This window comes from Ceratotherium simum, chromosome 2 (assembly GCF_057802395.1).
Source record: "Ceratotherium simum simum isolate JZ-2026a chromosome 2, ASM5780239v1, whole genome shotgun sequence".
Taxonomy (NCBI): Eukaryota; Metazoa; Chordata; class Mammalia; order Perissodactyla; family Rhinocerotidae; genus Ceratotherium; species Ceratotherium simum.
In genome coordinates, this window is record NC_141901.1 from 85,099,456 (window position 1) to 85,125,219 (window position 25,764).

At 37.2% G+C, this 25,764-nt stretch overlaps 1 protein-coding gene across 7 annotated transcripts in view; it reads left to right on the forward strand.

Moving 5' to 3' along the window:
* Positions 1-25,764, forward strand: part of ZZZ3 (zinc finger ZZ-type containing 3) — a 121,551-nt gene that overhangs the window by 81,402 nt on the left and 14,385 nt on the right. For 6 of the 7 annotated variants that reach the window (XM_014788281.2, XM_087448739.1, XM_014788280.2 and 3 more), the window contains 7 exons: positions 16,251-16,389; positions 19,613-19,760; positions 19,847-19,962; positions 20,662-20,733; positions 22,311-22,412; positions 23,068-23,163; positions 25,592-25,744. In XM_014788281.2, coding sequence (XP_014643767.1) covers positions 16,251-16,389; positions 19,613-19,760; positions 19,847-19,962; positions 20,662-20,733; positions 22,311-22,412; positions 23,068-23,163; positions 25,592-25,744 — 826 coding nt within the window. The remainder of the gene's footprint in view (positions 1-16,250; positions 16,390-19,612; positions 19,761-19,846; positions 19,963-20,661; positions 20,734-22,310; positions 22,413-23,067; positions 23,164-25,591; positions 25,745-25,764) is intronic. The other variant, XM_087448752.1, reaches the window with a different exon arrangement.

The window sequence follows — 25,764 nt, forward strand, 5'->3', positions numbered from 1 at the left end:
CAAATAAATACATAGACGAATACACAGTTTTTTATTCCCTTAACAACTCTTTTCTATATTTGCCCTTATCTCTCCTTGCTTCCTTTTCTTATCTGGCTTAGATTCTCTGATCTTTAAATGCATAGTTTTCTTGCCAGTTTTTTTTCTTCCCAGCTCCCATTGCGTTTCCTTTGTTCCTACTAAAGAAAAATCACATACTTCTGCATATTGTTACTACTATAAATTCATGGTTTCCAGTTATAGTTGGGGCCTCTGAGGTGCCCTGTACCTTCCATATTTCCCTAATCAGCTTTTTCTTCATGACTATTTAAAATCTTTTTTACTCTCATTAAGCCTCTCACTCCACAGATGACTTGGCCTTCTACTTCATGAGAAAATAAAAGGCAGCAGAGCAGAACTACCTCAGTCAGCATCTTGCTACGTATTTATCTACGTCTGTACCTGTCCTTCGTGAGTGAGAGTGTAGCCTATTGATTATGCTCTGGGGAGTCAGAGAGGTTTAGTGGGGTTCAAATCCACCACTTGAAACCTTGGGCAAGTTACTTAACCTCCTTGAAGTTTTGTTACCTCATCTATAAAAAGAGAGTAATAATACCTTCATATAGGGCTGCTGGCTATTGTAAAGGGCTTAGCATGGTATCTTATAAATACTCAATTTAATACAGAATCATGGTAGTGATGATGATGATAAAAAACAATCTTTAAATAAGTGAATGAAGGAATCTCTTTTTCCTACCTGAGGCTAAGCCTTCTACCAGTGAGTTCGGTCCCATCCCGTCTTTCTTTTTAAGGACTTGCTCTGTTTGTTATTACTCTTGACTTATTTTTTAGAATCAACCTTTCTTTTTTTGTGTGTGAGGAAGATCAGCACTGAGCTAACATCCATGCCAGTCCTCCTCTTTTTGCTGAGGAAGACTGGCTCTGGGCTAATATATGTGCCTGTCTTCCTCCACGTTATATGGGACACTGCCACAGCATGGCCTGACAAGCTGTGCATTGGTGTGCGCCTGGCATCTGAACTCGGGCCGCCAGCAGCGGAGCGTGCACACTTAACTGCTACGCCACGGGGCCGGCCCCCTAGAATCAACCTCTCTAATGGGCCCTTTCCCGTCAGCATTTAAACATGCTTAAGTCTTTCCTGGTTTAAAAATCATCTTTTTGTTTCCCATATACTTTTTTCAACACTGTCCTACTTTCTTTCTCCCTTTCATAGCTAAATTTCTTGAATAAATTGGTTGTATTTCTATTTCCTGAAGTGTTGAAGTCTGGCTTGGACCTCCATCACTCCACTCAAGTGACTTAGTGATTTCCTTGTATGAAATCCAGTGGACGTACCACAGTCTTTTACCTTAGATTTTTTATTAGGAGTTGGCTTTGTAGGCCCTCGTTTTTTTGTTTTTTCTGGTGAGGAGATTGGCTCTGAGATAACATCTGTCACCAGTCTTCTTTTTGCTTGAGGAAGATTGTGCCTGAGCCAACATCTGTGCCAGTCTTCCTGTACTTTGTATATGGGACGCCACCACAGCATGGCTTGATGAGCAGTGTGTAGGTCCATACCCAGGATCAGATCCCACGAAGCACAGGCTGCCAAAGTGGAGCATGGGAACCTTAGGCCAGTTTCCACTGTGGCACCAGGCCAGCCCCTTGTGGGCCCTCCTTCTTGAAACATTTTTTTCAGTTTCTTTTATCTAGACAGTCACCAAGTGCTATAGAGCCTATCTCATAAATCTCAGATAACTGACTCTTTCTGTCTCCATTCCCACTACCTTAATACATTCCATCTTCTCCTGGGTTATTACGACAGCTCATTAATTGGTCTCCCTCTAGAGTCTTGCTCTGCTCTGCTCTGTTCTTCCTGTTCTGATGTGAATGGTCTTTGTAAAATGTGAAATTTTTATTTTTCTTCAGCGTAAAACTTCTTCACAGCTTCTTATTGCCCTTAAAATCACATTCAGTCTTGGCTTCACCGAGCTCTGTGTAACGATCCCTTTCTTCCTCCCAAGCCTCAACTCTGTTCACTTCCAGTCACACCAAACCTCTTTTCTTAAGTGCTGTACTTTGCTTAGAAGCACAAGTTTCTGCATAATGTCCCTTCTGTTTCTTCTGTTTGGAACAGTGCTTGAACTCCTTCCCTTCTACCCCCGTTTCCCAGCTAGTTCCATCTCTTCTGGTCTCAGTTGAACTTCTTTTGGGAAGTTTTCCCTGACCATCAGAGATCTTTGATGCTGTCCTGTGTTGTGTGTGTCTCTCTTTACATTACGCAGCACCCCATATTGTAATTGTGTGTTTGCTTATTTGTGTTGCCCCCTTGACTGATAGTTTTGTTAGGAAAAGGCACTTGTCTGTTTTGTCCACCATTGTATCCCGAGTGCTTAATGCAGGACCTTAGTCTAGTAGGTTAATGAGTTAATGAATAAATGAGTGAAGTCTTGTTGGTTCTCCAAGTATTTGGAACTAAAAAAAATGATGTTAAAAATCATACTTTGGCATCAGAGTGTAGAAATGTATATGAAGCTTATTTAAGCCTTCTATTTAAATCAGACCAAGTGGCTGATCTTTCCTGACTCATTTTAAGCTAGACAAAACAACAAAGTGATAAGAGACAAGGAAAATATAGCTTAGCTGTCTTACTTGATTCCTTTTTTTTTTTGATTACTTACTTGATTTTTTTTTTTTTAGTATTGTAGAGAGAGACTGTAGACTCCAATGTATATCTATTTTAGGCCAGTTTCCAGGTGCTAAGGTAGATTCTGAAAAGAAAAACCTGATAACTTTTGTTACAGTGGCCACTGAAAGAATGACTGTATTTTCAGGATTGTTGATTAAACCTTCATGCAAAAGAACATACCCTTTGAAACATATTAGAAATTACACTTCTTTCAGGAGGCCAGGTATATATTGAGAACATACAAGTGAAGGCTTTTTGGAAAGAGGCAAGTGTTTTTGTACAACTGTTTGAGGCTATCAAAACTCCTCTTTAATTATGAACATGTTTTAGTTAAATGTTGGTTACTCTGTTTATGATACATTTAATTAAAAAAAAAAAATCTCCGGGTACTTTTCTTTCTCCTCTGTTGTTTTCTGTTATTGAATTAGTATTTGTACTAGTAGATGAATAGGAAGACTTGTTAAATAGGCTAATTTTATTACTGTTCTGCTATATTTTAAAAAGAGGCAGGAAGGGGCCAGCCCGGTGGCACAAGCGGTTAAGTGCGCACATTCCGCTGCGGCAGCCCAGGGTTCACCGGTTCGGATCCCGGGTGCGCACCGACGCACCGCTTGTTAAGCCATGCTGTGGCGGCGTCCCATATAAAGTAGAGGAAGATGGGCATGGATGTTAGCCCGGGGCCGGTCTTCCTCAGCAAAAAAGAGGAGGATTGGCATTGGATGTTAGCTCAGGGCTGGTCCTCCTCACCAAAAAAAAAAAAAAAAAAAAGAGGCAGGAAATTAAGGCCTCAAGTCAGGTTTCGGATAATTTCTGAGTTTTAGGTGTAGGCTAATTTTTTCCAGTGTATAAAATGTAAGCTCAGTATTACACATAAATTAGGATGTGTAAATAATCATGTTATGGAAAGAATTTTATGACAAGAATCTTCTATCAGTACTTAACGTTTCCAAGTTTTGGTTATGCCATCTGTAAAGTGGTAATAATACCTATTTCAGAGGGTTTTTGATGGACAGTAAATATGATCACATATATGAACATAACTAATATGTACTCAATATTTGTGGAATGAGAGTACAAGTAAGGTAACAATAGCTATACAAGGGTAAAATTAATAGTAGTGTAAATATAATGAAATTATAAGGTAGCAATATCAATACAAGAAAAAAAAGTTTCTATTCCATTTTGTGATTTAAAAATTTTGTATAGGGGCCGGCCCGGTGGCGCAAGAGGTTAGGTGCGTGCGCTCTACTGCTGCGGCCCGGGGTTCGCTGGTTCGGGTCCCGGCTGCGCACCAATGCACCGCTGTGGTGGCGTCCCATATAAAATATAGGAAGATGGGCACGATGTTAGCCCAGGGCCAGTCTTCCTCAGCAAAAAAGAGGAGGATTGGCATTGGATGTTAGCTCAGGGCTGGTCCTCTTCACAAAAAAAAAAAAAAAATTTTGTATAAATCCAACTCTTGCCAGATGCTTATACACCTAAACACAACTTTAACCATTCTTTTTTTTAATTACTCTTTAAAAACCACTGTGGTATAAATACTTAAGTTGGTCTAATATTGTTATCTAGGAGAACTACCATTACTAAACTGAAGGGACTCTTGTGCTCCAACTTTTCCTCCCCCCAGCCTCCTCATCAGAATGCACTGTTTAACAGTATATAGTAGCTATACCAGGCATAATGGTTTCTATTTTAATGTCACTACTGTGCTGAAGCACTAAAATTAAAAGACTAGAATTGTGCTTACTTAATAGCTTAGGTTGTATAACTGTAGTCGGTGTAGAGATTAGATTTATTTGACGAAGATTTTACATTTGAAATGCTCCAACAATTATCACTCTTAAGCAGAATAGAGATAATATCTAAAAAGATATTTTGAAGATTTTATTTATTTATTTTTTCCCCCCAAAGCCCCAGTAGATAGTTGTGTGTCACAGCTGCACATCCTTCTAGTTGCTGTATGTGGGATGCGGCCTCAGCATGGCTGGAGAAGCAGCGCGTCGGTGCGAGCCCGGGATCCGAACCCGGGTCGCCAGCAGTGGAGCGCGCTCACTTAACCACCAAGCCACGGGGCCGGCCCCTAAAAAGATATTTTGAATAAATACTCATATTGGGCAGAGATAGTGGCTGAAAAATATTTATAAATTGGTGAGTTCTACAACCATTAGAATGATTGCTCTGTATGGTAAAGTGTAACCAGAAATAAATGACAGTAAATTTCCTAACATAAAGTTTTTAATTTTAAAATAATCAGATGGGATCTCTTAAAGTCTAATATTTCAGCTGGTGGGATCTTAAATATATACCTCAATTAAATACTTTCTCTTTTGCTTTCCAAGGTAACAAAGCAGTAGTGGCTACAGGGAAGGTTGGGAAATTTATTTTATTTTATTTATTTAAATAGTTTTTTTTTAAAGAACATTTTTAGATTTATAGAAAAATTAAGAACATATTACAGAGAGTTCCCATATACTCCCTACCCAATTTCCCCTATTATTAATAATCTTACATTAGTATGATACATTTATTACAATTAATGAATCAATGTTAATACATTATTATTAACTAAAGTCCGTATTTTATTTAGAATTCCTTAGTTTTTGCCTAATATCCTTTTTCGGTTCTGGAATCCCATCTAGGATACCACATTACATTTAGTTTTTGTGTCCCCCTAGGCTTCTCTTGGCCATGGCAATTTTTCAGACTTTCCTTGTTGTTGATGACCTGGTCAATTTTGAGGGGTACTGGTCAGTATTATAGATTTCTCTCTATTGGAATTTGTCTGATGTTTTCCTAATGACTAGACTAGGGTGGGTTTTGGGGAGGAAGCCCACAGAGGTAAAGTGCAGTTTTTCTCATGTCATACCAAGGGGTATACTACTAATAATTTACTGCTGTTGCTGTTGACCTTGATCACCTGGCTGAGGTAGCATTTGTTAGGTTTCTCCACTGTAGAGTTATTCTTCTCCCTCTTTCTAGTCACTATGCACAGCCCACACTTAAGGGGTGGGGGGGTATGTTCTCCCTCCTTGAGGGCAGAGTATCTACAAAGTTATTATATATATAAATTATATAATCTCCCCCCCTTCCGTCTCTCCCACTCCCTCCCCCCTTCATTCAATCATTTATTTATATCAGTATGGACTCATTTATTTTTATACCTTGGTTATAATTTAGTATTTATTTATTTTGTTGCTAAAATTGTTCTAGCTTTGGCCATTGGGAACCTTTCTGTTGTCCCACCAAGGGGGTGTATTTTTGTTGCATGTGTTTGTTTTTTGAGCACTGTCTTACTTTTTGGCACAAAATACTCCAGACTCGTCTTGTATATTTCCTGCCCCAGCCCTAGAATCGGCCATCTCTCCGGGGAACCTTGGTTTCCTTTATTGGAGAATGGTGTTAGAAACCAATATTTGGGTGCTGTGTTTGCTCATTGCTACTGGGGGGTGTTGTTGCTTTTATTGAGCTGTCTCAGCTGACAGAGCAAGAAAATATATGTGTGTGTACTATCCTGTGTATATACACATCTATAAATATTTCTATATGTAATCACCTATATCTATACTAAGCTAAACATGAGTTTGTATTTTGACTTGACCTCTAATCCATTATATTACCTCATAGATCATTTTAGCCTCCTTCCCTTGCTTATCTGTAAATCCCCACTCCAGCACTGGCAAACCTGGCCATCTACCACTCATTTATTTAGTTGTTTAATTCTATTTTATATGTATAGCAGTATTAGAATTGTTAACTCTTAACCCTGTGGGAAATACCTGTCAGTTGGAATATGGTGCTTATGTGTGGTTCCTTTTGCCTTTAATCTTAGAGATTCCACTCATTTCCAAAGTTGTCTAGGTTAGTACCTTTTCCTTCTACCCCCTTCACTGAGGTTGTTTCATATATTTATAGTACAGTTAGATCCTTCTGTCACAGTTTACATTCCTTCCTAGGATCCCTTGACCTTCTAAATGATTTTTTTAAACTTGCATACATTAAGATTCATTCTTTATGCTTTAAGGTTTTTTTTATGGGTTTTGACAAATGCATAATGTCATGCATCCAGCATTATAGTATTATACAGAATAATTTCACTGGTATAAGAAAAACCCCCTTTGCGTCATGTATTCAGTGCTTCTCCCTCTCCCTGAATTTCTGGGGACTGTTGATCTTAGTTACTGTCTCTGTAATTTTACCTTTACAAGATGTCATATACTTGGAATCAGAATATATGGCCTTTTTAGACTGAAGAAATTTATTTTTTAAATGCTCTTTCCTGGTATCCTTAGAAACCGTCTTAGAATGACCTTGATGGAAGTCTAGTCCAAACTTCCACCTAATATAACACCTCTGTAGCATCTTTTGATGGTGGTCATTTGGTATCTGTTTGAATTTATCTAGTGACAGGGAACTCACTACTTGTTGAAATCTTTCCTTGTGTTGAGCCTCAGATTCCTCCCTAAAACTTCTACTCAATGATGTGAGTTTTGAGTTTGACTTTGGGGTGACTTGGAATATGCATTCCCGTCTCTACAAAGCAGGTGCTCATATTTTGGAGACAGTTGTAATATGCTCTTTTCTGCCAGCAGTGTACCTTTAACTTCTCTGCTTTTCAGAACCCTAGCTAGTTAACAACTTGTGGGTACACGTCAGTGTTAAATATGGTGTTCAAAATGTAATCTTATACATCAGCTACATAGCTTTCTATGTGGTTTCCATTGCCATTTTCATCTCTCTCAAGTTTATCTTACACATTGCAGCCATTTTAGCCTTCCAGATGCAAATGTCTTTTTATATCATCATTGTCAAAACTTGCAGTTGCTCCCTGTTGCATTAGAGTGGTGCTTCTTTATGCAGGACGTGTTTCAGAAAAATCTGTGGAATTTCTTTTTTAATTATAGATGCTCAAGCTGTACTTCCTGGGGATTCAGCAAGTGGAAAGTGATGTTTCACTTTTGAAAAAGGTTTTGTAGTCACTTATCTGGTCTGTTCTTCTCATTTTCTAGCTGAGGAAGCTGAGGTTTAATGACTTGAATAAGGTCCCATAGTTAGTTGCTAATAGAGCTGGGCCTTGAACCAGGACTCCTATGTGAATCCTAAATAAAGTTCTAAAAAGGTAGAAGTGATCTCTCTGTAACATTTTCTTCCTAGAAAACTTTCCCTTTTAAAAAAAATTGTGCAATATCATAACAGTAATGAAATAATTATATACTGATACGGAGTAATTATGAAATCAAACAGTCTATAATTGTTTAACCACAATCCAGGTTAAGAAGTACAATATTGACAGCACTTGAGAAGTTTCCTGTGAATAGTTCCTCAGTTACCCACTCCCTCTTCTCAGAGATAACCACTGTCTTACTTTTGTGAAAATTCTTTGCTGTTTTAAAAGGTTTTACCACCTATGTGTGTATCCCTAAACAGTAAAGTTTAGTTTTTGAACCATGCTACATGTACTCTTTTGTGATACATTATGTTTTTGATATTTTACCTGTGTTGATATAAATAGGTATAAGTTGTCTGTTTTCATTGCTGTATAGTACTCCATTGTATACCTGTATCACAGTTTATCCATTCTGCTTAGATGGACATTTGGGTTGTTTCTGATTTTGAGTTGTCATAAATAAGGCTGCTATAAATATATGCTGCTGTGTATGTTCAAGGGTTTCTTTTTTTTTTAGTGAGGAAGACCAGCCCTGAGCTAACATCCAATGCCAATCCTCCTCTTTTTTTGCTGAGGAAGACTGGCCCTGGGCTAACATCCATGCCCATCTTCCTCTACTTTATATGGGACGCCGCCACAGCATGGCTTAACAAGTGGTGTGTCCGTGAGTGCCTGGGATCCGAACCGGTGAACCCCAGGCCACCGCAGTGGAGTGCATGCACTTAACTGCCTTGCGCCACCAGGCCGGCCCTCAAGAGTTTCTTGAGGTTACATACCTATATGTGGGATGTCTGGATCTTGGGGTATGTGCATTTTCAGCCTTTCTAGATGATGACAAACTGAGATATTCTACTCCACTGTGAGAGGGCTGTTTACTTCCTATTCACCCTTATTCCTAGGGTATAGCTCTTCAGGATCTCAGGCCAAGGCATAGGCTGGTTTCTCAGAGCCTCTACCCTTGATAGGCCTTGGACTCCAGCTTTGATCTCCAACCATTTTAAGCTATCAAAAGCACTGCTCAGCCTCTCAGTCTCCGCTACTGGATCAGTCAATTGCTCCAGGGTAAAAGTGCCCCAAAACATATTTTAACTTTTTCCATTTTCTTATGGATCTTGACCTGGTGATACATGATGATTCTCTTAGCTCTTTGATGCTTTTAAATATTTTTTCCAGCCTCTCTAGAATGAAGGGTTTGTTCTGAATGTGCTAGTCTACATTTTCGGGAAGTGGAAATTTGTCCTCATTGGGCTTTTAGTTGTAATTATTATATATATATATATTTTGTGTGTGTGTGTGTGTATGTGAGGAAGATTAGCCCTGAGCTAACATCTGTTGCCAAGCCTCCCCTTTTTGCTGAGGAAGATCGGCCCTGGGCTAACATCTGTGCCCATCTTCCTCTACTTTATATGTGGGACGCCTGCCACAGCATGGCTTGATAAACAGTGTGTAGGTCCATGCTCGGGATCTGAACCTGCAAACCCTGGGCCTCTGAAGCGGAGCATGTGAACTCAACCACTACACCACTGCGCTGGCCCCTTAATTATTATATTTTTAAAATTTGAATTTCCTTTTTTTTCAGAGCTACATACTCTGTTTTTTGTTTCCTATTCCCTGTAGCTATTTTCAAGCTTGTCTTTTATTCCTTTTGTCTTGCTTTCTTGTATGCTTGGTAATTTTTAAACCTGAGCTGTTCACTTTCTTTGGAAAATTATTTATTGGTTATCTTTGAGGCCTATGATTAAGATGTATTTCTCCAGAGAAAATTGCATTTGCTTTTGTGGGTATCTTTGTGGGGGATGGGGGTGTGTGTACCAGTCCAGAACTACTGCTTTAAACTATAGTCATGGCTTCAGTTCTTTTAGGCCACCCGGGTAATTGGATTTGGGGCAGCAAATATGTACAAGGACTGTATTGTGGTAACAGCTTGTTATGCTTGAAATTTTTATCTGCTGCTTTTCTTCATTCTCAGAGCAACTTACCTGTGGGATGAGAGTGAGGGGTAGGGTTGCAGCTTGATGGGAGAGGGCCTCCTGTTAGACTATCTCCTTTGGTGGCTCTGTCTTCTGTTCCCTGGCCAAGTGAAGTACAGAAAATGGAGCTCAAGCTTGCATGGTTCAGTCCCTGCCCTCAGGGCCAGGGCCATTTTGTGCTCCGTTGGACTCTCCCAATTTATGCCTTCACTTAGATTTTGGCCTGTTAATAAAAAGTGTTAGTATCTTACTGGTTCTTCCATGCTTTTAAAATAAAGAAGTACATGGTTTTTTCTTTACTTGTTTTTAATTCAGCATTTTTAGTTATTTTCAAAATTGGGTTGATCTTATACCTGGAAAGACATATTATCAGAAGCTGAGGTATTAGTTTCTGGCTTAACACAGAATATTTTAAAAGGCTTTTTGATCGTCCTCTAATGATTTCTGGATTTAAATAGAAAGTAAGTGAGAGATCATTTATGAGTTATTGAATTTGCAGATCCTGTAGTTTCAAGTGTTTGAAACCCTTCATGAAGGAAGAGAAAGTATCATCATACAGCTCCTGTTTCACTAAATAGATAATTTTTAAAAATGTATGTTCTACTCACATAAAAATAATTTCTGTTCAGTCATGTATGTACCTAGTGAGCTCAGTATTTTGCAGAAATTGGAAATACCACTCTTGATTGAAATGATGGTGTAGTTAGACTAAGTTGAGACACTTCCCTCCCAAATTGTTTTACACTGATAAATTGCTAGGATGGAATTTGTTATTGTTTAAAATGGCCCGGTTGTTATTCTTGAGGAACAATTCACTTTAACATAGTTTTGTCCTGTTGAAAATGAAATCCAGCATGTATCTTGCTCTTTTTTCTCTTATTTCCTTCTACTCACCAATGCATACCTGTGTGCATTTGTACACATGTGCACACATGTGAAACATATTGGTTAACTCATCTGATGTAAGTTTTTCTATACCCCTTTCCCTTTTCTTCTTACAGTGTAGTTAACCTAATACATTGATTCTTATGTCACCTTACTTCTTCTAGTTTTTTTCAGTGTGTTTAATCAAGCTCACTGTTCATAGGATAATCAAGCTGCTCTTTTCCAGTAGCCAAGTGTAATGAATAGCTTCTTCATTACTCAGTTTTTATTTAGGAAAATTATAGAACTTAGAAAAACTAAAAGAATAGTATGGTATGTATCTGTATGTTCTTCAGCTAAATTCACCAGTTGTTAACAACTTAACATGTTGTAACATTTGTTCTCTCTCTCTCTCCCTTTCACCTCCTCCTCCTTCTCCCCCCATACACTATAAAAGTTTTCTATTTGCTGAGCCATTTACAAGTATGTTGTAGACTCATCACCCTTATAGTTCAGTATATATCTCCTAAAAACAAGGACATTCTCCTGCATAACCTTAAATACCTTATTATTACACCCCAGCCGTTTGGCATTGGTACAATAAAATGATATAATCCACAATCTGTATTTAAATTCTTCCATCTGTTCCCAAAAATGTCGTTTCCCCTCCATGGGTTCTAATGCAAGATTAGGCATTACATGTGGTTGTCATGTCTCTGTATCCTTTAATCTAGAGCAGGGCCTAGCAGACTTTTTCTTAAAGGGCCAGATAGTAAATATTTTAGTCTTTGGGGATCAGCTTCACTTTGCAACTACTCCACTCTGTCATTGTAGCTAGAAAGCAGTCATAAGACATTATGTAAACAAATGAGTGTAGCTATGTTCCAGTAAGACCTTATTTATAAAAACAGACAGTCTGTAGGTTGTAGACCCCTGATCTAGAATAACTTTCTATTTTTTTGTGTGTGTCTCTAGTGACACTATTTAATGACTGTTTGAAGAATCAGGCCAAGTTTTTGGCAGAATGTTCCTCAGTCTGAATTTTAAAAAATGTTTCTCATTAGTTTTCTAAGATTACAAATGCCATGTAACCTTAAGAGTTGTTTGTACAATAGAAATGGAAATCTGATTCCTTGAAAAAGATTCTGGTTCAATTGAAAATAAAATCTTTATTTCTCTCTCTCTCTCCCTCCCTCTCTCTCCCTCCCTCTCTCTCTCTCTCTCTCTCTCTCTCTCTCTCTCTCTCTCTCTCTCACAGTGTGTAATGTTACTGCCCAGAAATTGGACAATAAAATTAAACTTCTAGATTGTTAATTCCTTGGTATTCTCTTTCAGACATTAAGATTTTTACCTATATACTCCTTCATATCAATGTTTTTATATTCACAGAAGTGAGTAGAGAATTCAAGAGGACTTGTATAATGAAAGGGAGTAAAAATATCAAGAGGACTTGTATAATGAAAGGGAGTAAAAATAACTTAGATATAGACTTGAAGAGTATTTACATTTTAGCCAAATATAATTCCAGAATATAAAAAGCTAAAATTATTTTATGGTGAAGGCATGAAACAAATTAACAGTTTTTCACCACGGGTAAGCTTACTGTTCTTAACGTTAGGTTAAGCTTTAGAAATAGATAACAAATAATTTTGGTAAATTTAATACAAAGTTGTCCATGTGGGAAAGCTTTAGCTATGCTTGCTTCCATGCAAAAGTATATACATTTTTTTTTAGTCATTCTGTTCTCTTGGTTCTGTGAGTAGAAAAAGTGAAAGTGGCATGTTTTACTGGAATTAAAGAATTTTAGGAGTTTTAGTGCTTGAATTTCCTTTAAATATCTTTATGAACATCTCTGGTGATTGAGTGCTTTCCTACCATCTTTTATTGGTTTTGACTGAGGCAAGGTTTTTCTTCATATTGTGTGTTTATCACAATTTGATTCTAGTTTGACCCTTTATACCCTGTAGAACAAGTCTACCTCCTTTTCTACATAGCTGCGTGTTAAATAAAGACTGAAATAATGTTTTATTGGATATTTTCATTTCTAGGCTAAATATTCTCAGTCTTTATTCCTCACATCACATCTCCTCAATAAATGCTGATATGATCTTGGCAAGTTACTTAATTTGTGCCTTGATTTCCTTATTTGTAAAATAAGGATAATGGTACCTATCATGTAAGTTTCTTGTGAGAATGGAGTTATTACACTTAAAATACAATGTCTGCGTATAGTATACATTCAGTAAGTGTTAGACACTACTGTTATTTCTTGTTATGTAGTTTCTCATCCACCTTGTCTGTTCATGGACCTTTTTGTCTCTCAAAGCAGAGCTGTGTACAGTAGCAGGTGTGATCTGATCAGCCCAGGAAGAGTACAGTGATCATGTCCCCCATTAATTTGGACTACAATTGGAGTTTTCTTTTTAATTCATTGTGGAGAATTTCAAACATACAAAAAAGTAGACAGACTGGTATGATGGACCCTCACATACCCGTCCTCCAGCCCCAAGAATATGGCCAATCCTGTCCCATTCACTCCAATTCAGTTTCTTTTCTCCCTCTCTAGTGTAATTGTAGCTCCCCTACTGTACCTAAGCTCTGTTTCTGATTTACCTTGGTAATTACTAAAGCTTTCAGGATAGTGCTTGTTCGCTTAGTAAGTAATTATTGAATTAATGAACAAATGAATCTTGCCTCAATTGATGCCTGGATCAGCTTCCAGTACTTTGCTTTTGGAGATGAAGTGAGTGGGTGGGTAGCATTGAAAACAGATTTGTCTTTATCATACTGTTCTTTTAGATGTCACCCCAGTTTTTTATGATTCCTTCCATTTCTGCTTAGGGATATATATGGTAATCTTACTGGTAAAATCTCTGAGTACTCTAGGAAATAATTCAAATTAGCTGGGCTAGTAGACTTGAATTCACTATTTTCTTACAGTCTTTTCACTTATTCCGGACTTGGTCTGTACCAATGTTTATCCTAGGCCTTTCAATCTGATAATCATTTTACCTTGATTAAAGAGAAGCAAAGAGTTATACTTTCTTTGTCATCTCTGTTAGAATTATTTTTTTAAAGTCAGCATTATTGTGGAATAATTTACGTACAGTAAGATTGTTAGAATTTGTTGTTTTCAAATGGATGCCTTTTTCCCCCAGTGTCAATAACTGACTGTAGCAGTTTTTTTTTAAGCCTCTACTTGTTTTTTCCATAACTTTATTCTTTCTTGTGCCTCATTAATTGTTGTTGTGCTTACAGCAGTGGGCTGAAAGTTTGAGAGACTCATAGTCATTTTTATATTGATGATATAGAAGTATGTAACTCCTGTTAAAAACAGGGGTGAATTGTATCATAGAGACACCATGACAAGTCTTTGGTTATTCAGCTAGTGGGGGAGGAGTTCTGGAGGTGAAGCATGGCAGTTAAGGGTATTGTCAAGAGCATAGGTTCTCCTACTCAGCTCACTACCATCGTCTCAAGACTGAGCCTACGTGAGCCTGCCTGGTCGGAACAGCCAGTGCAGGCAGGGCTGTACACTCCATACACCTCAAAGCAAACGAAGGCTTAGGAAAGTGAATTTAGACTTAACCTCGGAAACTTATCCAGGAGTGACTTAGTACAGCCCTTGCTTTCCAACTCAGTTCTTACTTTTCAATGAACTATCTCTAGCTTGAGAGGAGTCTTATCCTTCAGTGTTAGTGGTTTTTACCTTAATTATTAAACGTTTTTACCTTAATTATTAAACATTTCATCAGGGGTTAGTTAACAAGAGACTTGAGAACAAGAATAAGATGTGTTTTAGGCAGGGGGCTGAGAAAGTTTTCTAAAAGAGAATGTCAGTTGTAATTACACCATGGCCGTGAACCTCAAAATTGCATGTTTTTCCTAAGAAATTTCTGCTAGTTTCCTAACTTATGAACTGAAAAGATTCAGTATACTTTTTTTTTTTTTTAAATAACCAGGTAATTTTTTTTTTTTGTGAGGAAGATCAGCCCTGAGCTAACATCCATGCCAATACTCCTCTTTTTGCTGAGGAAGACTGGCCCTGAGCTAACATCTATTGCCAATCCTCCTCCTTTTTTTTTCCCCACCTTTCTCTCCCCAAAGCCCCAGTAGATAGTTGTATGTCATAGTTGCACATCCTTCTAGTTGCTGTATGTGGGATGCTGCCTCAGCATGGCCGGAGAAGCGGTGTGTCGGTGCGCGCCTGGGATCCGAACCCGGGCCGCCAGTAGTGGAGCGCATGCACTTAACCGCTAAGCTATGGGGCCAGCACCCAGTATACTTTTTGATTGCGCAGTATATCCATTCATTCATTTGTTCATTCAAAAAATATTTACTGAGCATCTATATACTGGGAAGTGTGCTGCACACTGGATAAACAAAACAGTGAACTTTTCTGATGTGTTTTCCGTTGTGGAGTTTACAGTCTAGTGGGAAACAGAATGGAGTTTATTTAAAGCCATAAAGAAAAATGGTGCTTCACTAATACTTTAAGGGAGTAACCACTTATTTTGAAGTAAACCTTTTCTTGATTCTTTTTGCAAGATGTATTTGAGCATTCAGGGCTTTTGGGTTAACATGTTTCCATATGTGTATCGATATGTGAAATTAGACACTAGTCAGAGAGGCAGGACAACTTGAATCAAAAACAAGAGAGAGAATTAATTAGTATACATGTAGCGTAGTGAGATTTCAAGATAATGACAGGTAGTAGATTTGTGTGGGTAAGTTATGTGTTAGCTGTGCTAAATGGACCTTTGTAGGCAGGAAAGTAAAAAAATATCTTTAAAGCCTTTCTTTAAAAATGTTCAGTACTTAAGAATTGATGGGAAAGTAAACTTCCTCTAGAATGGAGGTATAATGGAAAGAGCAATGAGAATCGTGACACCTAAGATCATGTTTGAATTACATGACAGTTTCCTGTAACTCTGGGCAAGAAAACGTACCTCCGATTCCTTATTCCGACAGAGTACAACAGAGGGACTGGATTTGATCTCTCCTAGTGCTAAAATCTTATGATTTTAATTGTTTTTTATTTAGCAGTTTCTTGATGACTTTGATTGTTGGAAAGTCAAGATGCTTTCTTGTTTTCTGCACTTGTTCAGGTTCCAGAATTAAAAACTTAAGATGGGGGAATAAGGCTTTGCTTTCTCTAACTGATCTTTTTTTTTTTTTAAAGATTTTATTTATTTTATTTTTTCCCCCCAAAGCCCCAGTGGATAGTTGTATGTCGTAGCTGCACATCCTTCTAGTTGCTGTATGCGGGACTCGGCCTCAGGATGAACGGAGAAGTGGTGCCTCGATGCGCACCCGGGATCCGAACCCGGGCCGCCAGCATCGCAGCGCGCGCACTTAACCGCCAAGCCACAGGGCTGGCCCATCTCTCTAACTGATCTTTTCTGACTAGGTACTTCGTAACTCATGAAGACCTCATTTATTCCCAGTAATATGTTTTACTAAACTCTTTCAGGTAACTTTAAAAAGACTGTGTGACTTATTAGTAGATTGTGGCTTGAACTCAGTTTTTATTTGTCGTTGTTGCTAGAAAATTTTAGTGAGGTGTTTTTCTTTGTCTCTGTAGTTATCAGAGACTGTTACAGACGATTGCTGTACTCGAGGCTCAGCGTTCTCAAGCAGTCCAGGACCTTGAAAGTCTAGGCAAACACCAGAGAGAAGCACTAAAAAATCCCATTGGATTTGTGGAAAAACTCCAGAAGAAGGTATATATAGAGAACTTTTTAAGATTTATTGAGATATATTTGATAACTTGGTTTATTCTTTTTGTATGGGTATATACTTTTTTACATGTTTAATTTTTTCCCTTCTGTAATTAACTGTGCTACTGAAGGCAAATCCTGCCTTCCTTCACCCCCACCAAACCACACAATAAAATACCCCAATGAGAATAGCTAGGAGCTTTAATTGGATATTTGTATAGGAACTTGATGTCCTTTTCCTTAGCCATTTTTACGATCTTTTCCTTTTACCTTCCCCAACTTAGAGTGTTTTCCCTCTTCTCCTTTAAGGACTTCAGGATTAGTGAAGCTAAAAGAAAAAATACTTGAGGATTTATTAATTGCTTAGTTGCGGGTTACTTTTGTAACTTATCATAGTGAGATAGAAAACAATGGTGATAAAAACAGAAACTCTATTTTAAATGTCTTTAAGATTAGGGTTGCGAAGTCCATGAGGAGGAAGTATAAATTTTACTTAATTCTGAAATGACTTTTATTTTAGTGTGGAAATTCCTTATAATTTTCTATTTCTCTTAAAACATAACTTTTCATATTTAATAGTTAACCATTTGAAAGTGATTGAAGTTTTTATAGTAACTTTCTTGGTATATAAATATGGAGACATTCTAAATGTGCATTTATGCTGTAGTATGTGTCTTGAATTAGGGACCCACTAATTGTTCAATAAATTTGAGAGGCATAATATTAATCAGCATTATGTGAAAAGATTAAAACTATAAAAAAGAATCTTCTTCACCTTGATAAACAAAAACCTAGCCTGTATAGTATGACAAGTTTAGTATAGTTATTAGTTACTGGTTTTTAATGGATTATAGAAGTGGTCTACTAGGTGTTGAGGGAAGAGCCCTCGGGACTTGATTTCATTTAGATGTATTAATTTATTATTCGGATCTTTCTAGGTTTATTATTTACTTGGCAAACATTCTTTTCTCTTCATGCTTTCAGAACATTGAATATCATAATGGATGTAGACTCTCTATATTGATTTGTTAGAACTTCTAAAGTTTTTGAACCCTGTTGTACCCTCTCTGTTATAGTGGGCCAACTTAGATGTTTATTGATTCTGCATTGGTTTTAAATAGTTTGCTGGTGCAAAAAGATATAGTACAATGGTTACTTACAATGGATTCAACTGAAACAGATGGATTAGAAAAGTAAATATTAATAAAACATTATTAACCTTAATCTCATTTTGTGGATGGGCAAAAAGATGCACTTAGGCACATTTACTAGGTTTGTATGTGGTTGGTTATTTGCTGGTTCTCCATTTCCACCTTTAGTTTAGAACTGAATTTCTTTTCATTTTGTCTCAGAAACAGAGATGTGATATTGACCATCTTAAGAATCTTTTACCAAAATGTACAGATGTATATTAAATCCAGATACTTTAGTAATCATGAAAGACTTATGTTCCTTGGAAAGAAAATTATTATTGGATTTAATTTGGAAGTTTGATTAGGTTTACCATATTAGTTTAGTTGTTGACATGAGATCCGTTTGTTTTAGTGGACGTCTAAAAACTGCTAATTGAAATTAAGAAAACTCGTGGTATATATTGGTATATAGAATGCGGGGAAGATTTAGTTTTCTTTGATATTACCATCATTATTTTAAAAGACACTCTAATTTTGCAAAAGTTGAGCCTTAGACTAATGTGTAGTATGATGATGATGATGATGATGATAATGTAATATGTCAAAAGCAAAAGAAAAATTAAGAATTCTGTGTCACAAAAGTGGATTTTGCTTGCCAGTTTCATAATTTATGACCTGATTTTTTTCTCAACTTTTTATTATGAAAAATGTTAAGTACACGAAAAGTTGAAAGTGTTACATAGTTAACACACACCCATATCCACTCCCTAGAGTCAACACTTAACATTTTACTATATTTGCTTTATCACATATCTATCAATCCTTCAGTCCATCATCCCATCTTATTTCAAGATGGGAATGCATTTGATACATTCCAGAGTTGCAGATGTATGCACTTCACACCAAAACACTTCAGAATGCATATCGTTAACGAAAATTTTTTCTTTTTAAACTTTTTTTTTTTTTAAATGTTAGGCTTTTTTTTTTTTTTTAAATTTTTTATTTATTTATTTTTTTCCCTCAAAGCCCCAGCAGATAGCTGTATGTCATAGCTGCACATCCCTCCAGTCGCTGCATGTGGGACGCGGCCCCAGCACGGCGGGAGAAGCGGTGCGTCGGTGCGCACCCGGGATCTGAACCCGGGCCGCCAGCAGCGGAGCACGTGCCACCCAACCGCTAAGCCACGGGGCCGGCCCTTTTTAAAGATTTTATTTATTTTATTTTTTTCCCCCCAAAGCCCCAGTAGATAGTTGTATGTCATAGCTGCACATCCTTCCAGTTGCTGTATGTGGGACTCGGCCTCAGGATGGACGGAGAATTGGTGCCTCGATGCGCACCCGGGATCCGAACCCGGGCCACCAGCATTGCAGCGCGCGCACTTAACCACCAAGCCACAGGGCCGGCCCCCGGTCCTTTTTAAACTTTTTAAGGTGAAATTTATATACAGTGAAATTGACAAATCCAATTGTAGCATTATATGAGTTCTGACAAATACATCTACCTATGTAACCCAAATCCCTATCAAAAGATATTGATCATAATGATCTGGTTTTAGTAATTATGATAACTAGTGATTTCTCTAATGGTGGTTGTAAAATAACTGATTTCCAAGTAAATTAAAGGTGTAGTTTTGATTCTCAAGATATTATAATTTTTTGTACATGTGGTTAGAGTTGTATATTGTGAAAATAATTCATTGTTTTATGGATATGTCATGAACATGGAGGTACATTTAAAATGAATTCTGTGTGTCAAGTCTCGTCTAGGCAATCAAACACATTTCATATACTGTTCTTAGAGATAAAAACCTTCCTTGGCTTTGCTATTCATGTTTCAAGTGTTAATGATAAAGTATAATGTGTCTAAAAATAGTGCTTATATTTTGTTAAATTCATTCTTCCTTCACTTGCTATCATCTTTTCTACTTAATGTTTAGACTATATTATGTTACTTTTATTGGCTCTTGGATTCAAACAGTGAATAGAAATGTCCAGTTGATGATGATTTGGATTTGGACTCATCTGAAAATATGATTATAGTTGGTAATTTCTTGAATTAAATTTAGACTGTCACTTTATTATTTTTTTCCCCAGGCTGATATAGGGCTTCCATATCCACAGAGAGTTGTTCAATTGCCCGAGATTGTATGGGACCAATATACCAATAGCCTTGGGAACTTTGAAAGAGAATTTAAAAATCGTAAAAGACATACAAGGAGAGTTAAGCTAGTTTTCGATAAAGGTAAGAAATTATATGGTAAGAATTTAAGGAAAGAAATATCTGGCAAAGTCTTGCTTTAATAATCCTACACATGGTCTTCTTTTTAGTAGGTTTACCTGCTAGACCAAAAAGTCCTTTAGATCCTAAGAAGGATGGAGAGTCCCTTTCATACTCTATATTGCCTTTGAGTGATGGTCCAGAAGGCTCAAACAGTCGTCCTCAGGTAAGCAGTATGAAGTGTTGGAGTAGGAAAATTTGAATTGTAGACAAAACATTTTAACATTTTCCTGGTTTGTATTCTTAAAATTCACACAGTCTTTAACTAAAGATAGTGGGGACATGAACATTGAAGTTAAGAGAAACCTGGGTTGGAATCTCAACTCTGCCACGTACTGGCTGTGGAACTTCAGATGTTATTTATATTAAAGTCTCTAAGCTGCAGTTTCCTTTCATGTAAAATGTGATTAATATTACCTATGTTGTAGAGTTGTTGTGAGGATTAGATTAGTAGTACGTGTAACATGCCTAGTACAGTGCCTGACACACAGTATTTATTCTAAAAATAAGACCTCTTTGTGTGTAGGGGAGTGTGACCAGGATTTGAGTCCTGGCCTTGCAACTATTAGTTAGATGAACCTCGGTAGACATGTGAGTTCAGAATGGAAAAGTAATATTTTCTTTTCTTTGAAATGAAGTTACGGTCATAGATATTGCAGAATTACTAGGGGTATAAAACCAAATGAACTAAAGGAATGTGAAAACCTTTTGCAAACAATAAAAAATTATGTACACATTAAAAAAATAAATTTACTAAAATATTTTGAAATTAATAAAAAATTCCAGAATTTGTATGTTATTCGGCTATATCAAAGGGTAGTCTTTGTTATTTTCTCCTTGACAAAAGCCTTGTTTTTATATGCAGATGATAAGGGGACGCCTGTGTGATGATACCAAACCTGAAACATTTAACCAGTTGTGGACTGTTGAAGAACAGGTAATAGGTATTTCTAAATTGTTTAGGTTGGAAAAAAAAATGGTTAAGGGGCCAGCCCCGTGGCTTAGCGGTTAAGTGCGCATGCTCCGCTACTGGCGGCCTGGGTTTGGATCCCAGACGCGCACCGACGCACCACTTCTCTGGCCATGCTGAGGCGGCGTCCCATATACAGCAACTAGAAGGATGTGCAATTATGACATACAGCTACCTACTGGGGCTTTGGGGCAAAAAAACAAGGAGGAGGATTGGCAATAGATGTTAGCTCAGAGCTGGTCTTCCTCAGCAAAAAGAGGAGGATTGGCATGGATGATAGCTCAAGGCTGATCTTCCTCACACACACAAAAAAAAAGTTAAAATTAGAGCCAATATTATGAGTAAAGTGTATATTGTTGTATGTAATCCCTCTTAACTGTGAATTTAAAATATTTAAACTTATTTCTGTATACCTTTTTGCACACTTCAAGAGTTTTGAATTTTGAGAACATATGAATTCCTTTTTGGGGGTGATTTTTAATGAAGGAACCTGGGTTATGGGAGGGGCATTGGAAAAGTTAGTGAAATGGATAGAAGAAAGTTTTTGTAATGTAGCTTTGGGAGAGAGAAAAACCTGGGGCCAAGTAAAGCTGTTCCTCAAAGTACATTTTTTTTTTTGTTGTGGAGGGGAGCTAGCAAAGCCGGCTCAGAGCATTGTGTTTGATTTTGGGATACAGCTAGGATTGTTTGTGGGTGAGGTTTGAGACACATCTCTGTCTCTTAACGAAGATTAACCCCACAGCTATCATGAGTTTAGTAGTTTATAAAAAGCATTAGGAAAACTTTATTTGAAGCATCCAGATTATTCTGCATCTTTAAGACTGTGGGAGAATTTAGGAGGTAAGTCAGAATATTAAAATCAAATATTTGAATGGAGGACCACACAAAAGAGGGAAAAGTCTCTTTTATTTATTTATTTTTTATTTTTATTTTTTTTTAAAGATTTTATTTTATTATTTATTTTTTTACCCCCAAAGCCCCAGTAGATAGATTTATGTCATAGTTGCACATCCTTCTAGTTGCTGTATGTGGGACACGGCCTCAGCGTGGCCGGAGAAGCGGTGCGTCGGTGCGCGCCCGGGATCCGAACCCGGGCCGCCAGCAGCGGAGCGCGTGCACTTAACCGCTAAGCCATAGGGCCGGCCCATGGAAAAGTCTCTTTTAGTATTCTGTCTAAATTCAAATGAATTTACACATTTTTGTCAAATCTATGGGGGCGAGCCTGAACGTAGTCTAGCAAGAGAAGATGGCCAATGGAAATCACTAAGATGTGTAAAATACTAATTAATTAGTTAATTACATTTTTGGGGTGCTGTCGTTTTATTGAAGTGACCAGAAAAATCTTTCACAGGTTTATTCTCTGATCTCTTTTTCCCCATGACATCATAAGTTCCTTCCTAGAAATTTTTTCTACCATGAGGATTTCTAGTGATCTAACCCCCAAAGTTGAGGAGGGAGTGTTACTGTTTAAAATGAAATGTGAATATGTTTATTTAGAAACTCAGTATTAGACTTCCTCAAATTTGGTCTTCGGTTTGGCTTAGAAAAAGCTTGAACAGCTACTCCTGAAGTACCCTCCTGAAGAAGTAGAATCTCGACGCTGGCAGAAGATAGCTGATGAGCTGGGGAATAGGACAGCAAAACAGGTAACTGAGGAGATGGCCCCATATTGTTGGCATGTTTTTGATTGTTTTTTTATGAAGAATAATGCAGCTGACATCAACAGATCTGCCGCATCATTTTTAGCTACAGAGTGCTAAGAAAGTATGTGGGTTTTTAAAAATTTATTAGTGTTGTGTATTTTTGTGTTAATTTCAGAAACAACTTGGAATAATTCTGCTTTGGATCATTACTAAATACTAAAAAGTGAAAATGTAATGAACTTAGTGTCTCTTGAATGTTTAGTGAGAGCACCAGTTATGTACTTTTTGGTTAGACTGTGCTAACAGATTTGTGACATTGCCTTAGTCAATGTTCCCTAGTTATCTTTCTAAAAAAATACCTAGCGGTTTTCTCCTTCGCATTCCCATCGATATTAATAGATGTGTTTTTATGCTACAAGCATGAGTGTTCACAAGTTGAAAATGTGTGTTTAGCTTTGGAATCAAACAAATTTAATTTATTTTTTGTCTAGATTTTAAAATATAAGTGTCTTGGTGGCAGCTTAAAATTATTTCTAGGTTTATGATAAATTTTAAATTGTTAGCATTCATTAAGATACACGTACATTTTAATTTTTAAAAACTATTCAGGTACTGCATGTCTTGTCATTATGTTAAAAGACTTGTCATGTTTTCTTAGGTTGCCAGCCGAGTGCAGAAGTATTTCATAAAACTAACTAAAGCTGGCATTCCAGTCCCAGGCAGAACACCAAACTTGTATATATACTCCAAAAAGGTAAAAAGAAAAGAGATGAAAGTAAACCCTAATCTTCGATTAAACTCATCAAAGTCAGAATTGGTGTGTAAAAGTGTATGTATTTATCAGAAGAGAGTTGTTTTATTTCTAATATTTGACTCACTCTATGCATTTGGTTATATTGGGCATAAACGTAGGATAGAATTCCATTATTGCTACTCAGTGAAATTGAGTGAGCTTTAATGATGATTGTTCATTATCTTCTTAGGAGTAGGTTAGTTTATGTGAATGAGTGCTACTTGAAATATTTTATTTTTATTTTATTTTTTATTTTTAAAGATTTTATTTATTCAGTTTTTTCCCCCCAAAGCCCCAGTAGATAGTTGTACGTCATAGGTTCACATCCTTCTAGTTGCTGTACGCGGGACTCGGCCTCGCGTTGAACGGAGAAGTGGTGCCTCGGGTCGCTCCTGGGATCCGAACCCCGGGCCGCCAGCATCAGAGCGCGCGCACTTAACCGCTAAGCCACGGGGCCGGCCCATTACTTGAAATATTTTAGATTAAATGTATATCACAAAGGTCTTTGTGAAGTTTTAAGGGTGTTTGACTCTTTAATAACACAGTCAATTTCTGTTTTACAGATATGCTATGTAAATCCAAGAATAGAATGTTTATTAAGATATTTAATCCTCAGTATAATTCTCGAACTGTAGGTAGTATTATCACCTTCACTTTACTGATAAGAATGACAGCCAGCTGTTAATATTATTACTGTTAAATGCTCTGGGCCAGGTACTGTTCTACAACCTTTTTATAGATGAGAAAACTAGGCCTTAAAGTACATTGAGTAAATTGTCTAGTCACATAGCTAGTAGGTCTTGGAACCATTGATCTTCTGATTCTGATCCTAACTAAGCCTTTTCCACTATTCTCTGTGGCTCTACAGTGAAAAAGCTACCATCCCTTTCCTGCATAGAACACTGTATCAAATTGTAGCCAATTTTTTGCTTTAATTGCAAAAAATAAAGCACATAATTGGCCTTCTTTCATTTCCTTAGTAAATATCCTGTTACTTCCCCTCCCCCATCACTGCCATCCTTCACATAAAGAGAAGCTAAGAGTATATCTAATGCTATTACCCTTTGTTATTGAAGCTAATTATTTTACACAGTTTTACATTAAGAATATTGTCACTTCTCCGTCCAACGTGAGGCCGAGTCCCACGTACAGCAACTAGAAGGATGTGAACCTATGACATACAACTATCTACTGGGGCTTTGGGGGGAAAAAACTGAATAAATAAAATCTTTTAAAAAAAAAAAAAAAAAAAAAGAATATTGTCTAAACAGCTCCATGTTTTACAAGTTTTGTTTTTATTCTTTTTACCAAGCTTTGGAAGCTTGTTTTAATTTGTCAGTTGTTTGAAATATTTTGGATCCCCCCAACCCCAAATGTAGCATTACCTGTATTAGATATGTAGAATTCATACGGTAACTTTGGAACGTTGGAAACTTGATAACCAGCGTTCACCGTAACAGCTCTAATTTTCATGGTTAATTTCTAAGTTAACTTTAGATGTGTCATGCACATTACATTTTTACAGCTAAGACTAGATGATGGTAACAAAGGGAATACTAAAGAAAGCTAAATGTGTTCCCTCCTTTGGGTGCACTTAATTTTAAATTAACAGACATTTTGACTGTAGAGATCCATCCCAGTCGCAGACACAATGATTCCTTGCTGTGGTTAGTTTGAATTTTGAAACAGATGAGATGATGGTTCTCCGTGTGGCTGAGGTTATTCTTTGTGGCTGTGCTGTTGGTAGAGGCAGTCTGCATTGTGGTTGAGACTGAGGGCTTTGGCAACACACAGGCATAGTTTGTAATCTTGGTTCTACCACTATCTAGCTGCAACACCTTGAGCAAGAAACGTAACCTCTCTGTGCCTCCATTTCTTCATCTTTAAATTAGAGGTGATAATAACTACTTTATAGGAATGTTGTGAGGATTAAATTCATTGACACAGAGTAAGCAGTCATTACCATTTTCAGACATACATCATGTTGTAGAAATTTTCTTTTTACTTGATAGTTTTATATCTGGCTTAGGCTACTTCATCCTCCCTGATCGTCTATAAAATGACCATAAGAGGAGTTCAACATTTGAATGCCAAGAGTGTGATAAATGCTGGGATACAAATAAGCTAGATAATGTGCATGTGACCCATTGTACTGTTGTTGGGGTACTGCCCCTATATTTCTTCTTCTTCTTTTTTTTTTTTTAAGGCTAGTTGTGCTTTAAAAATACAGATATCATAGAAAAAGCAACAACATAAGAGTATGCTGAAGGGTAGAGGTGAAATCCTTCTAATGGATAGACTTGCAGGAAGTAACATTTATATTTTTATATTTTTGATTCTTTTAGTGATTTTTCCACTGTCCCAATTAAAAATTTGTTTTCTCACTTAGTCTTCAACAAGCAGACGACAGCACCCCCTTAATAAGCATCTCTTTAAACCTTCCACTTTCATGACTTCCCATGAACCACCAGTGTATATGGATGAAGATGATGACCGATCCTGTTTTCATAGCCACATGAACACTGCTATTGAGGAGGCATCAGTAAGTTATCTATTTATACT